Genomic DNA, 12,936 nt, shown 5'->3' with positions numbered 1-12,936 from the left:
CTGCCCTGCCTCTGCCTGGCGCCGCCCTCCCGCCCAGGCGCCAGCGCCGCTCGCCTTGCCGCCCCTACCACCGCGCCGGGCAGCGCCGCGCCGAGCGCGCACTGCAAGCGGGGTGCCGGCCTCCGCTGCCGGCCGGGCGGGCGGGCAGCCTCCCGGGGAGAGGGGGCCTCGCGCGGCGCCATTTGGCGTCCCCTCCCGGAAGCGCTGCTGCCATCTTGAGAGCGGCGAGCTCCGCCATCCCGCCCGTGCCGCCATCTTAGGAGGGCTCTACCCACCCCTTCGAGGGGCATGCGCGTATCCTCTGCTGCCGCGCTGTTAGAAGCGGCCGCTACGCTGTCCCAGGGGTAGCACGGTGCCGGCTGAACCAGCAGCGGACAGCCGCGGTTAGCGAGGGGACACCGGTGTCCCGCTGGCGCCTGGGGCTGCCCCGCTCCTGCTTCCCCGGCGGGCGGTAGCGCCTGCTCTGTGGAGGCGCCGACAGCCCCCGCCCGCCCCGGGGCCGGGGGGCTTTGGGCAGGGGACAGGAGTGAACCAGAGGGACGAAGGTGAACGCCTGACGCCTCAAAAGTGTGGCCGTAACCGAGGTCATCTGTCAGGAAAAAATCCTGGCTTTCTCGTTGAAGCCTGTGTAACTTCCCTTCCTCCCCTGTGCGTTAGCAGGATGAGCCTGGGAATTCAAGTAGATTCAAAGAAGTTGATACAATTAATACAGCTTATCTTTTCCACCGATTGTAATGCAGAAAGTGCCATGGGTTCACTAGGATCTCCTGGTATTTCTAATTTTTAAGAGAAGGAATGAAAGGATGCTGTTTCAGAAAGCGTGACTCATACATCAATAGCTTCCCTAAAAGAATAACAAAAGCTTTTGCTAGTATGTCACCTGGCAGAGCCAAGAAGTACGTGACACTTTGATGGGGCTCTGGTGAGCTAAGTGGTGCATGCATGGTGCCGAGGGCACGTGCCAGCTTACAGCAATGAGCTTCCCTAGTGTTCGTGCCTTTGCCTTGTTATTTTTAAAGCAAGATCATTACTCTGAATGAACATTAAATAGTTGCTAAAAGATGTACAGCTAGCAGAAGGGCTATGTCCCACATCACCAAAAAAAAAGAGACCTGCAACACCGTTTGTTGCGTTGTCTTTGTAGTCTTTTGCCCAGATCTCCGTTAAAAGACAACCTCCAGTCACCACAGGGCATGCAGAGCATCAGCTGTGAAGCTTTGCAGAGTTATGCAGTTGCTCCAGGAGCGTGGCAGTGAAATGAAGTGTGATTTGGGGTTTTTTAGATCGAATTTGAAAAATTATTTGCAACATAGCATAACTGGCTGGACTGATGGGTTGAGGCCAGCGGGTGAGGGTCGGCAGGGCTCAGCGCCGGGCCCTGCCCGTGGGGCACAGCGGCCCCCGGCAGCGCTACAGGCTGGGGCAGGGGGCTGGGAAGGGCCCGGCGGGACAGGGCCTGGGGGGGCTGGCTGGGCCGGCTGGGCGGGAGCCCCCCGTGTGCCCAGGTGGCCAAGGCGGCCAGCAGCGGCCTGGCTCGTGTCCCAGGCAGTGTGGCCAGCAGGGCCGGGGCAGTGCCCGTCCCCCTGCGCTGGGCACCGGTGCGGCCGCCCCTCGACTCCTGGGCTCAGGGTTGGGCCCCTCACGGCCAGAGGGACATGGAGGGGCTGGAGCGTGTCCAGAGACGGGAACGGGGCTGGGGAAGGGTCCAGAGCACAAGTGCTGTGAGGGGCGGCTGAGGGAGCTGGGGGGGTTCGGCCTGGGGAGGGGGAGGCTCAGGGGGCCCCGTATGGCTCCCATAGGCTGCCTGACAGGGGCTGCAGGCGGGGGGGGGGGGGGGGGGGGGGGGGGGTGTCGGGCTCTGCTCCCAGGGAACAAGTGGACAAGAGGAAACGGTCTTAAGCTGTGCCAGGAGAGGTTTAGATTGGGGATGAGGAAAAACTTCGCCACTGAAAGGGTTGTCAAGCTCTGGAACAGGCTGCTCAGGGAGGTGGTGGAGTGACAATCCCTGAAGTGTGCAGAAAACCACATGGATGCAGTGCTTAGGGACATGGTTTAGTGGTGGGCTTGGCAATGCTGGGTTGACTGTTGGACCTGATGATCTTAAAGGTCTTTTCCAACCTAAATGATTCTATGATTTTAGGATAAAGTAGAATCACAAGATTCTAGGATAAACCAGAGGACAGCCCTCACAGCACTAGGACATCCTGTCCAGAGTCACTAAGAAACCATGCATTCTCTGGCAAACGTAAAAATCCATAATGGCTTGCTTCATTGCTTTACTTTTAACTGCTTAACTTCTTAAGTAATGTGATTATTGTTATTATTGTAACTGAATTTGAAACTGGGCAGGGTTCATAAAGTTTTTTGTCTTGGACTACCTAAATGGTTTGGGGTTTTTCTTGAGTAAATGGATGAAGTTGCATTTATTACATTGTAACAGAATAAAATAGATGATTCATAGAACCGTGGAATGGTTTGGGTTGGAAGAGACCTTAAAGATCATCCATTCCCAGTCCCCCTGCCATGGGCAGGGACACCCCCAACCAGCCCAGGCTGCTCCCAGCCCCGTCCAGCCTGGCCTTGGGCACTGCCAGGGATGGGGCACCCACAGCTGCTCTGGGCAGCCTGGGCCAGCGCCTTGCCGCCCTCACGGGGGAGAATTTCTTCCTGACCTCTAAATCTACCCTCTTTCAGTTTAAAGATTCACTAGATTACACTGGAGGAGAGCATGCTGCTGGCTAAGTTAATAATAGTTCTAACTGGCTAACTAATAATAGTTCATGCAGAGCTCTGTCTTACTAAGTACACAATATGCAAGGTTATGCATGTTCTCTACAGAACTAATTTGGCCAGGTGTAAGCACACAGCCTACTTCTTTCTGCTTATACATCATGCAATCAAATTAGATGTTTAAAACCATAAAATTGCTTGTAATAATCTTCAGTCCTAATTCTACAGATGTAGTTACTGAGCTCCTGAAGGGCAGTGCTGGGAGAAGTTTATCCTTTTAAATCTTCTTCTCTACATTTAATCCTCTGCAGAGAAAGAGGAAACCAAACGTGAAGCATGACAAAAAGGGACAAGACAAATACACAAAATACAGGGACCAGACTCAGTTACTCCTCTCCTGAGGCTTTTACCTTGGCCTTAATATATCATCAGCCCCAAAGTCTCTCACTACATTTGAATTGCCAACCACCTGCTTTCTTTCAGCCTCTCCAACAAAAATCCTTCAGCACATCTTTGAGAGTAGGCTTTTTTCACTAAAACCAGGAGAGAAAATAATTGTCCACTATTTATTTCAGCAGGACAGGAAAAAGAATCGATGTGAGCAGAAATTACATGGAAAACAAAAAAAGAAAAAAGCGTGTCTTCAAGCATCAGATACATTACTGGAAACAGTATGTTTTACTATTTACAATAACTGCTAGACTGTTCAATTAATTGTCATCTGTATATGTCTGAATCTTAGAAAAATCACGCTATGTTAAAGATATCGACCTTTCTGTTATCTGTGATTTCCGTAGTGTGCAGGACATCCTGATTTTTTTTTACAATACCTGCTAACAATGCTTTTTCCACTCCAAAGTTCCTCATTCTTCTTAAATTCAGCTTAAGCTTCTGGCAGTCTTTCCAATAGCACATGCCTGCTCTATGTCATCATCTGTCATCTTGTCCTCCTTTTATATCAACAAGAGTTACAAGAACAAATGTGATAAAATAGCTCATTCAGACTGAAAATGGCTTCTTTCTCTGCTTGAAGTTTCTTTCTGCTATCACCATCATTAAAATCTGCCAATTTGTTCAACAGCCTAATTCAGGAATAAAAAAATTAAGACTACTAGCAAATCTCATGATTTTTGGAAAACTCATTCTGCAGTGAAAAAGTAAAACCTGTACCTCCAACAAGGGTATGTTCTATTCTACATCCATAAAGGCTGAAACTTTGTTTCCTGTAGAAAGCGTACTGTGGGTTTGGTAGTTGTGCAGGGGGAAAAAAGGCAAAGGAGTAAAAAGCCTCTTCGGTGGCTACAAGTAGAGGGAAACACAGGGGGGCAATTTCAGATATTAGCAGCTGCAAAGGAAGAGATCCTTGCACCAAGCATCCAAGATGGCACAAATATGCAGAAAAAGGCTAATATAAAAGTATTTTATTGATCTAATTGCCATAAGGGCCAGTTCTTTACCAAGTGATGGGCCAGACATTAAGTGCCTGTCAGGGAGCTTCATAGTGGAGCCAGGCAGAACAGTCTGATGTGCACTGTACTGGTCACAGACTCCTGGATGAAAATTAAAAATGCTGGGACAACTTCTTTCTGCAGCCGGATGTGCCTATATGTGGGGCCATGCCACATCTTCACCAGTCCACAGGCTAATGCAGTCTGTTCATCCTAGCTGTGAGGTTAAACCCTCCACCATTTGGGGCATAGTGTCCTTCTGGAGGTATAACCTTACCTCCAGGTTATAACAGTTTGTATTTAATTACTTACAAATGAACAGGGAGACGGAGAAGAAACAATGTCTAAATGTAATCCAACATCGTGTTGTCAGCCAGAAAGTGCCACTAAAGAGAAAAGCCATATGCTACAGCCCATGTTTGAAAAGGATTTCACTCAGAGTCTTTGTGCCTGCCCTCTGTGTAACTTTGGCACTGCTGGAAGGTGTTGTCCATTTTGTGACATCTCTGTTGTGCTTCTGAATCCATTCCTGCTTCTGATGGCAAGCTCCGCTCTCAACACCTGCGGTAGCTGCAGTTTCCCGTGCAGATGATGCAGGCTGAAGACCACAAGTATGCTGGGGAGCAGGTTCCCAGTTCAAAATTCTCTTGACAAACAGGATGCTGTTCAGCAGTGATAAATTCAAGGTACTACCTCAGGCAGGAGGAACTAAGCATGCAAATGCAGAAGGATCTGTAGGAGAGGACCTAGGGTTTGTATGGGATCACCAGCTGAACATGCGTCAGCGGCAGCATACTAGCACAGAAAAAGCAAACTTTATCCCAGAGATACACAGAGCTGTTGACAGCAAGAGATGTGAAATGATCCTTCCCCTCTAGTCAGCAGGAGCAAGGCTCCTGGTGGAGGCGTGTCCAGCTTTAGTCAGCACGTTTCAGGAAAAATGGAGAGCGTTGAAGTAGCCTTTGGTAGGAATGACCAAAATGTATAGAAGAATTGACCCAGAGGAAAGATTTGGGCAGTTGGGATTGTTTAAAGAGAAGGCGGCTGACAGGAAGCATGAGTAGCGTGTCAACATGGCGTGTCTGAAAATTCAGACAATAACCTGATCTGCTTGTTCACAAAGGACAAAATTAGACTAAAAGGGCTTAAAGTCCACCAAAAAATGCCCACGAGAGATGGGGAAGGGCTGGTAAGGCTAATGACACTCTGAAAGAGACTGCCCGAGGAAGATGAGAAACTCCCATGTTTCAGGCCAGTTAAAAACATTCCTCTGTGAAGAATTTTACCCTTTGCTGGTATGGTGAAGGGATTGCACAGGTGTCTTCAGGGTCCCTTCCAGCCTTCTGTGCTGAGATGGCCCTGTTGTGATTGACACTCAAGTGATAGAACAGATCATTGCTGAAAGGTGAGCAGAAGAGTTTCTGATATGATGTTTCCCTTTAGACACGTTGCACGGTTGGACTGAAGCTTGGTGCTCGGATTCACTTGCTTCCTTTAACGCTTTCTGACTTACAACTGGAAATGTTAATTTTCTGGGAAGATGCTGATCACCAGTGTTCTTCCCAAAGGCTAAGTTAAATTCGAAGTTCCATTTTCAAATTAGGTTTTGTTTTGGATCTTTGAGTTTACATTTGAAAAGAGGGAACATTTCCCACATCTGGTCGTTCTCTTTGTGCTTACAAGCTATAATTGTGAAGATGCAAATTGCTGCAAAGTATGGAGCAGACATAATTTCAGTGCTAACCCTTCATCCTTTCTGTGGCAAAGGTCTCTTGTTTCTTTCTCAGTTTCTTTGCTGTCTTTCCTTCTTCCCTTTTTTGGGTTGACCTGTTTCTGTTGGAGACAGCTTTTACCCACCGCCCTGCTGCTGGATTCTCTCTCGTTCCACAAAGTCTCTGCTTTGTTGGTTGCTTTTCTGCAACCTTTCAGCTTGTTGCTGGACCCCATCACCTTCATCCATTCCTATTCATTCATTCTTTCCTGAGCCCAGCATTTACTACCCTGTTGTGTGCCATCTTTATCTCTATTAGTTATGATATAATCTAATGCTTTATGAGAGATTAATTTATTCTGTATGTAATCTAGACCAGACCTTGGGAAAAAAAATGGCATAAAGTATTAATAATAACCATAACGTGTAGCAGATTACCATCCCTGGCACAGAATTTCATTTAAATATAATCACAGAAGCACAAAAAAATAGTTGAGGCTAGATGGGCCTCTAGGGATTGTCCAGTCTGGCCCCCAAATCTCAGCTAAGGATCATGGCTTGTCTTTGCGAAGTCTCCTGCAATACTTGGTTTTTGGGAATACAGTTTTGATTACAGTTCTCTGAATGCTACAGAATGTCAGTTATTTTTGATCTACAAGGATACATTGAAGCCTTACCATGTGTTTGCAGCAATTGAGTCCTTTTGGGCAAAACCTTTTATTCATCTCGAAAAGAAATCAAAGAAAGCAGAATTGTAACAAAAATAAACCGTGGCTGCAATAAAGATTGGATTCATACACAGGACATTGTGAACCAGTGGATGGTTCGCATGTCTAATGTACCTTTTGTTTAGCTGACGTGGGAGCTAGCACAAAGGTGATCTGTAAATAAAATTAATAAAACAGGATAATGGTAATGAATTGAGAACAGAAATTCAGGGAAATTTGGTGATGCGTAAGATAAGGAATTACCTCATTATGCATGAGAAAAAATATAGTAAATTACAGTAGGTACAAGGAAATCTTTTCTGTCAACCTGGGATTCAATGTGAAAGAATTTCTGAGAGACTTTAGAAGTTTTAACACAAATGCAATCCTAAAATACTTCTTATTAAAAGCCACATTTGAAACGCCAGCATGCACACACTGTGGAACTGGAAAGGAGATCTTTTTCATATTTGCGGGAATAATAACCTGATGTTTGCTTATATGTCTAAAAAGAACATCTTGTACCTCTACAGCTAACACCTTTTCTGCACTGGGGAAATTTAGCATGTTGAAATGACTATTTAGATTCTGTAGCACTTGGATAATAAGCCCCCTTGTTGCAGGAATGCACTGGTGACTGCAGCATCTCTTCAGTAGCAGATGTGAGCAGCTATGTGAGACCGTTCCAGCAGATATGAGCAGCTGTGTGAGACCGTTCCAGCAGAACTGGACTCTTGCTTCAGCTGGGCACAGAAAATAAGGAAAGTCATCAACTCCATTAAATACTTCAGCCTCAACAAAACAAGCACCACGCAGGTGCAGCTGACGAAAAGACGTGTAGAAGTGGCACTTAGGACATGGTTTTAGTGGTGGTCTCGGCAGTTCTGGGTTAACAGTTGGACTTGATGATTTTATAGGTCTTTTCCAACCTAAACAATTCTGTGATTCTATGACATGTGCCGTGGCACCAAACTGTTGGTTGTTACTGCAGATCAAGAGAAGCCTTCACCATCACCTAAACTTTCCTAATGCACAGTCCACCCGTGCATCTCTGATTTATGTTAGCATTAAGGAATATAACAGATGAGGGTAGGGATTGGAGTATCTTTAACAAATGTCCTAGAGGGGAAAGCATGGATTTCTTTCAGGCAGACATTAGGGAAATAAAAAATAAATATTTGGATATTTGCATTTCCCACCAATCTGTTGCGGTCTGGGGGCATTGGTTAGGAGATCTCTGGGAATCGCTGTGGGTCACCTTGGTCAGTTAGCTAGTCCTGACACCCACAGTTTAATCATACCCAAATACCTGAGCCTTCAAGATGTTCTAAAAGTTAGATTGTCAGGGGGTGAGGGGGACTCAGCTCTGTTTTGGACAGTACATCTCTTCAATCGCATTAACTAATTTAACTGTACTCTCACAAGGACAATAGAAAAACGTGGTAAACATTTTAGAAAAACTTTCATTTTAAAAACAAATGCGGGGGATAGTGACTAAATGAGTAGTTTTAAACTGTAGAAATAAAAAGTGCTTGGCCCCAGCAGTATAGAGGCCTAAGCAACATCATTTCTAACAACCTTGAAATTATCCCCTTGCTATTTTGGAGTCACTAACTCATCTTAATTTATTTTTTTCTTTCTATTTTTCCTCCTCCTCGAGTTGTTTTCTGTAAGACCTACTTTACCAGGAAGGAAATATGTAGCCCAGTACAACATTTTAGGAAAAGCTTTAACAGCAGCCTGTGATAGTTTTACAGTTGAGGGGACAAGTAAGCTTGCATTAGATGCATCATGTGCAGGCAGGAAATGGGATTTTTAAAAGTTACTGTGTTCTACAACATCACATCCTGTAGCTGGGACCTTAAAGCATTTTTGACAGCTGAGTCTCCATGGAAATAAGTACACTAAGACTGCAGCTATTTTAAGAACTTAAAGGATGCTGGAAAGTTATGGATAGGTACTACATCTGGGGGAAATCAGTACATTTTTGGACAATTCATACTCTTCACTTTATGTCTTCTAGTCATACTGCTTATACCAACTTAATGGGACAAGACTGCAGAAAAATGTGCCTGGTTTGGCAAGAGCACCATAGGCCCAGGAACATGAGAGAAAGAAGAAACTTGTGTTCAGTCCCGGTTTCATCTGGTTCAGGACATGGTCAGTAAAACCAGTAGATACCATCTTAAAGGCTTTATGTCATAAAGTAAAACCAAACCAAACCAAACATAAGCACAAGACTGATTTGTTAAATTAATTTTTCTAATATTCAGGTCTGGCAATTTCCCACAGTTGGCGTTATCATCAACTCTACCATCTCAAGATACAGCTAGCCTTACCATAAAGACACGTATTGTGCAGTGTCCCACTAGTTATTTTGCACCAGCCCATCTCTCACTCTATCTCTAAGCTGATCACCTTAGAACTCTCTCTTCTGCAGAGGCCTTGGAAAGCTCTTTACAGAGCCTTGTTATGCATATTTTCCACTTGCAAAAAGTGTGGTGGCATTTGCTGTCATTCCTGTCATAGACAGTAACTCAGACTCTCTTTGGAGCCACTCTCAAGCTGGGTAAGTAATGCATTTTTAGCATGGGAATAGTAATGTATTTTATTTCTGCTGGAAACTTGGCAGAGAGCTGCTCCCCCAGCAATATGCCTTTCTAAAGGACAGGCCAAATCAAGTACCTGGATGTTATATTATGCCTTAGTAGGTCCAGTGTTCTCAAACTCTACTCATCTGCAAATCTGTGCAAAGCTTAAGCAATATTCCTCCTTAGGAGAATATTTTTGCAAGAAGCTGTCCTTGCTTTATATCAAGCTTTTAGTTTGCAAACTTTGGGGAATACACTTTCTTTTCTGCAGCTTAGGAAGTCCGTGGATAAACACAGAAAATCTGAGCCTGTCTCATTGTTGGGAAGGCAAAAACTATTTTGTAGAAACCCTGCCATGTTTTCCATCTCCAAACATACAAGAATATGTCACGGAATTAGTAGAAACTGATCTAACTCTCCCTATTGGACATAAAGCTCACCTGCTCCGGGAAGGTTTTGTTCGGTGGCCTTCTGAGTTCTTCTGCAATCTGGAAAAGTTAAATGCTCCCCAGGGCCAGGGAAATACCACAGCTATCGAATTATGGGGATTACACAGGGAGGATTCTGTTGAATAAAGCAAGAGGAATGTAAGCCCAAAGCCTGTCTTGCTGACTTGTAGGTGAGAGAGCCAGGTGCTTCAGTAATGATGCCTTGAAACTCAACGTGCATCGCAGAAAAACCTCTCTTTTAAAAAGATTTCTGCCTTACAGATTGTCCTCTTCCTCCCATTCTCACAAGCCTACACTTGGCCTCTTCTGCTCCATAAAATTACTGTGCATTTCCTGTAATCACACAGTTGGTAACTCTGCCTGCTAACAGGTGCTAGAATTTTTAAACCAGCTGTATCCACGAAGGGTCTGTGTACACAGACAAACGCGTCCTCAGTCACAATATCGCCGTGGCATTGCTGTATCTTCCCTGCACTCTTTAGTGCCTTTGGTGTTTCTTCTGGGCAGGGATTACTGTCACTGAGCAAGCTGGCGTAGCACCCAGCTAAGGCTGAGTCATGTTTCAGACAGTTCTGAATTTTCAATAAAGAATGATCAGAAAGGTGACTATTTTATTATTTTTAAGTAATCAACATGGAAACAAGAGCAACGATTAAGTCACAAACAGGCATAGCCTAATTATAACCACGGCATTAATACTTAACATGAATACAACAGAAATTACAAGTATGTTGACATTATTCATTCTCGGTCAATAAACAAAAGTGTACAGTAAGGTCAGCATTAATCTATTAAGAATGCTACAAAACCAGCCAGCCAGTGTCCTTCAAAACCAGAGTGCTTGCTGTGAGACAGGCTGGAGTGGCTGCTGTCTGTCCCTTCAGGCAGCTGGACTCCTCGGCTGCCTATGGACCCTGCCTATTCTCCCATTTCTGCATGTAGTTCTGATACTTCCCTTTGTTTAGGGGTACAAAAGCACTACCTGCTAGACAGAAAAAGAGCTCCAGTGCCAAGGGCCAGCCCTCACTCTGCATGAATAATGCATATATGCAGCCTAGGAGCTCACACGGAGGCAAAGCTGGCTCCATTGACAGTCTGTGACATTCATCAGTATCTGCTATTCAAACTCTTTTCCCACCCTCCCCTAGCTCCTTGCTACATGGATAGGACATGCTTTTGGAGCTGTACCGCTTTCTAAATGCTTTCTTTTATGTATCACTCTTTAAAAGGAATTCTGTAACACAAAATAAAAATTTTGCTTCTGTAGAAAGGGGGTTCTTTAAACACACCCCTTGCATCTTCTAGTCCTTATACCGTACCTTCCTCTTTTTCAAAACATTTACTAATACATGTACTTAACCACCTGCCTTTTACTAGAAGTACCAAAGTGACACTACAAAAGCCTAACCTGCATTTGGTATTGTGGTCCTGGCTCCTCTTGGTCTGAGCAACATAGGATAAACTTCTCAGATAGATCATTTCCAAAATCATAGAGAGGGATACACCCTCAAAAATAAAAAACCCCAGTCTTTTTAGAACCAGACCAGAGGACATCAGTGTGAACAAAGCAGTAATTGCCATCTTTCTTCTCACCAGGATTCCTCCTAGGGTGCCATCTGCCGTGTTGCTTTCACTGTAGAGACAAGAGAAGACATCAGCTTGTCTATCGTCAATTCTAAAAGTTTTGATGAAGACGGAAAAAAAAATAATCCTACAGCTTACTCAAGTGGGCTCTATTTTTCTCCCAGACTCATTTACTAAGACCTCCCCTATTCCTCATCCAGCTCATGACATTCTGGGGAAAAAAACAAACAACCCACAACAAAAAAACCACCAGCCCCAAAAATCTTGGTTAGGAAGGAAACACAGAGTGAAGGTGCAGTGATTAAGCCAGTACTACTCTAGCAGTGTTCTTCTGTTATTAAACACTTCCACCCTGCCTTATTCCCACAAGTAACGCACCGGTGTAGTTGTCCTGCCAACTGGTCCCTCTTCCGTCCGATGCTTCCCGGCGTGTGGCAGCTCTGAACTGTCCCGATAGTCTCGGCCCTTGGGGTTCTGCATGTCCAGCACTGCCCGGCTCTTTGAGGGAAGGGGCGGCTTGTTCTGCTGTCCCTGGATGCTTGGGCTGACTTCAGACCTCAGTGGCTTGACTAGTTTTTTGAGCGGTGCTGAGTTTTCTGACGATGTAGTCATCTTTGGTTTGCCTTGAGTCTTTTCACCTGTATTCTTTTCTTCAGTTTGGCCGGAGCAGGTATAGGACCGAAATCGCTGTGTGGGGACCAGGAAAGGTGGTGATGGTTGTTTGCCGGAGGTCTTGCTGCTCTCAGGGTCCTGTGACTTTGTGAGATGACAGCTCTGATCAAGCAGTGGCGGCGGCAGCTGCTCTTTTCGCAAGGCCTTGGGGTAGTCCTGCTCTTTCTTTGATGCCACCTTGCCCTTCGAGCCCATAGAGCCGTACAGTGGGTTCTCAAACATCTCCGGCTTCTGCTGTCCCTCCTCCTGAAGCAAAGGCTCTGCTGTAGTTTTCCCCAGTTCAGGCGGCCTACAGTCATCAAAGCAGCATAAAAAGGAGACTTGTAAAGAGCAGGGAAGAGACACTGATTTAAAGAAAAAATGAATAGGAAATGAGCATGATAAAAATTAAACTGATTGTGCAAAGGGGTAACAGGATAACAATGAAACTCGGAGGGGAGGGGAACAGAATTGTGTGTTGTTTTTACTTTGTTTAATCGTTATTAACATGACAGCAGGGAACAGATATGCATTGTACTGTATAAACTCCCTGCTGGACTACAGTCTTGTCAAAGCAATTCTTGGCTTTTCTTTAAACAGAGGTAAGCTACTGAGCCAAAATGTGCCAAGTGCTTTGATGGCTCTGCGACACACATAAATCTGAATTTAAATATTAATAAGAATCTTCAGATCTGAAGAGAGGATTGAGATGGCTGGCTGGACAGTTAACGTAAGAGCTCACATCATACTGTAGCGTTTTACAGCTAGGTCAGTCACTTGCTACCAGTGCTACACGGTATCCCTAAGGAATGGATAGAACTCTTTAGTGCACCCAAATGCACAATATATAAGTAATAGCTATATAACGTAGGGTGAGACATTGTAGGTTCACAGCTGAGCCCTTTGAATTGAGGCTCAGACTGGAGTGACAGCACAGTTGTACAATGGGACAAGGGAGGTTTTGTGGGTTGTGTATGACTCGACCTGGCTGGCAAGGCTTTCACCTGGAGAACCACCACAATGCTTGAAAGATCAGCCACAATATCACTGATCAGAGTGGCACGA

The 12,936-nt window shown here is 45.3% G+C and overlaps 1 protein-coding gene across 2 annotated transcripts in view; it reads right to left on the bottom strand.

Annotated features, from left to right (window-relative positions):
- Nucleotides 1–10,227: 10,227 nt before the first annotated feature.
- INPP5D (inositol polyphosphate-5-phosphatase D) overlaps nucleotides 10,228–12,936 on the bottom strand; it is a 56,776-nt gene continuing 54,067 nt past the window's right edge. The window contains exons 27-28 of one of the 2 annotated variants that reach the window (XM_040612752.1): nucleotides 11,599–12,181; nucleotides 10,228–11,269 (exon numbers count right to left, since the gene is read on the bottom strand). In XM_040612752.1, coding sequence (XP_040468686.1) covers nucleotides 11,267–11,269; nucleotides 11,599–12,181 — 586 coding nt within the window. In that variant the 3' untranslated portion in view covers nucleotides 10,228–11,266. Of the gene's footprint in view, nucleotides 11,270–11,577; nucleotides 12,182–12,936 lie in introns of those variants that run through there. The other variant, XM_040612751.1, reaches the window with a different exon arrangement.

This window comes from Falco naumanni, chromosome 13 (genome assembly GCF_017639655.2).
Source record: "Falco naumanni isolate bFalNau1 chromosome 13, bFalNau1.pat, whole genome shotgun sequence".
In the NCBI taxonomy this organism is placed as follows: Eukaryota; Metazoa; Chordata; class Aves; order Falconiformes; family Falconidae; genus Falco; species Falco naumanni.
Note: the sequence above shows the minus strand (reverse complement) of the source record. Positions and strands in the feature narration are given on the sequence as shown.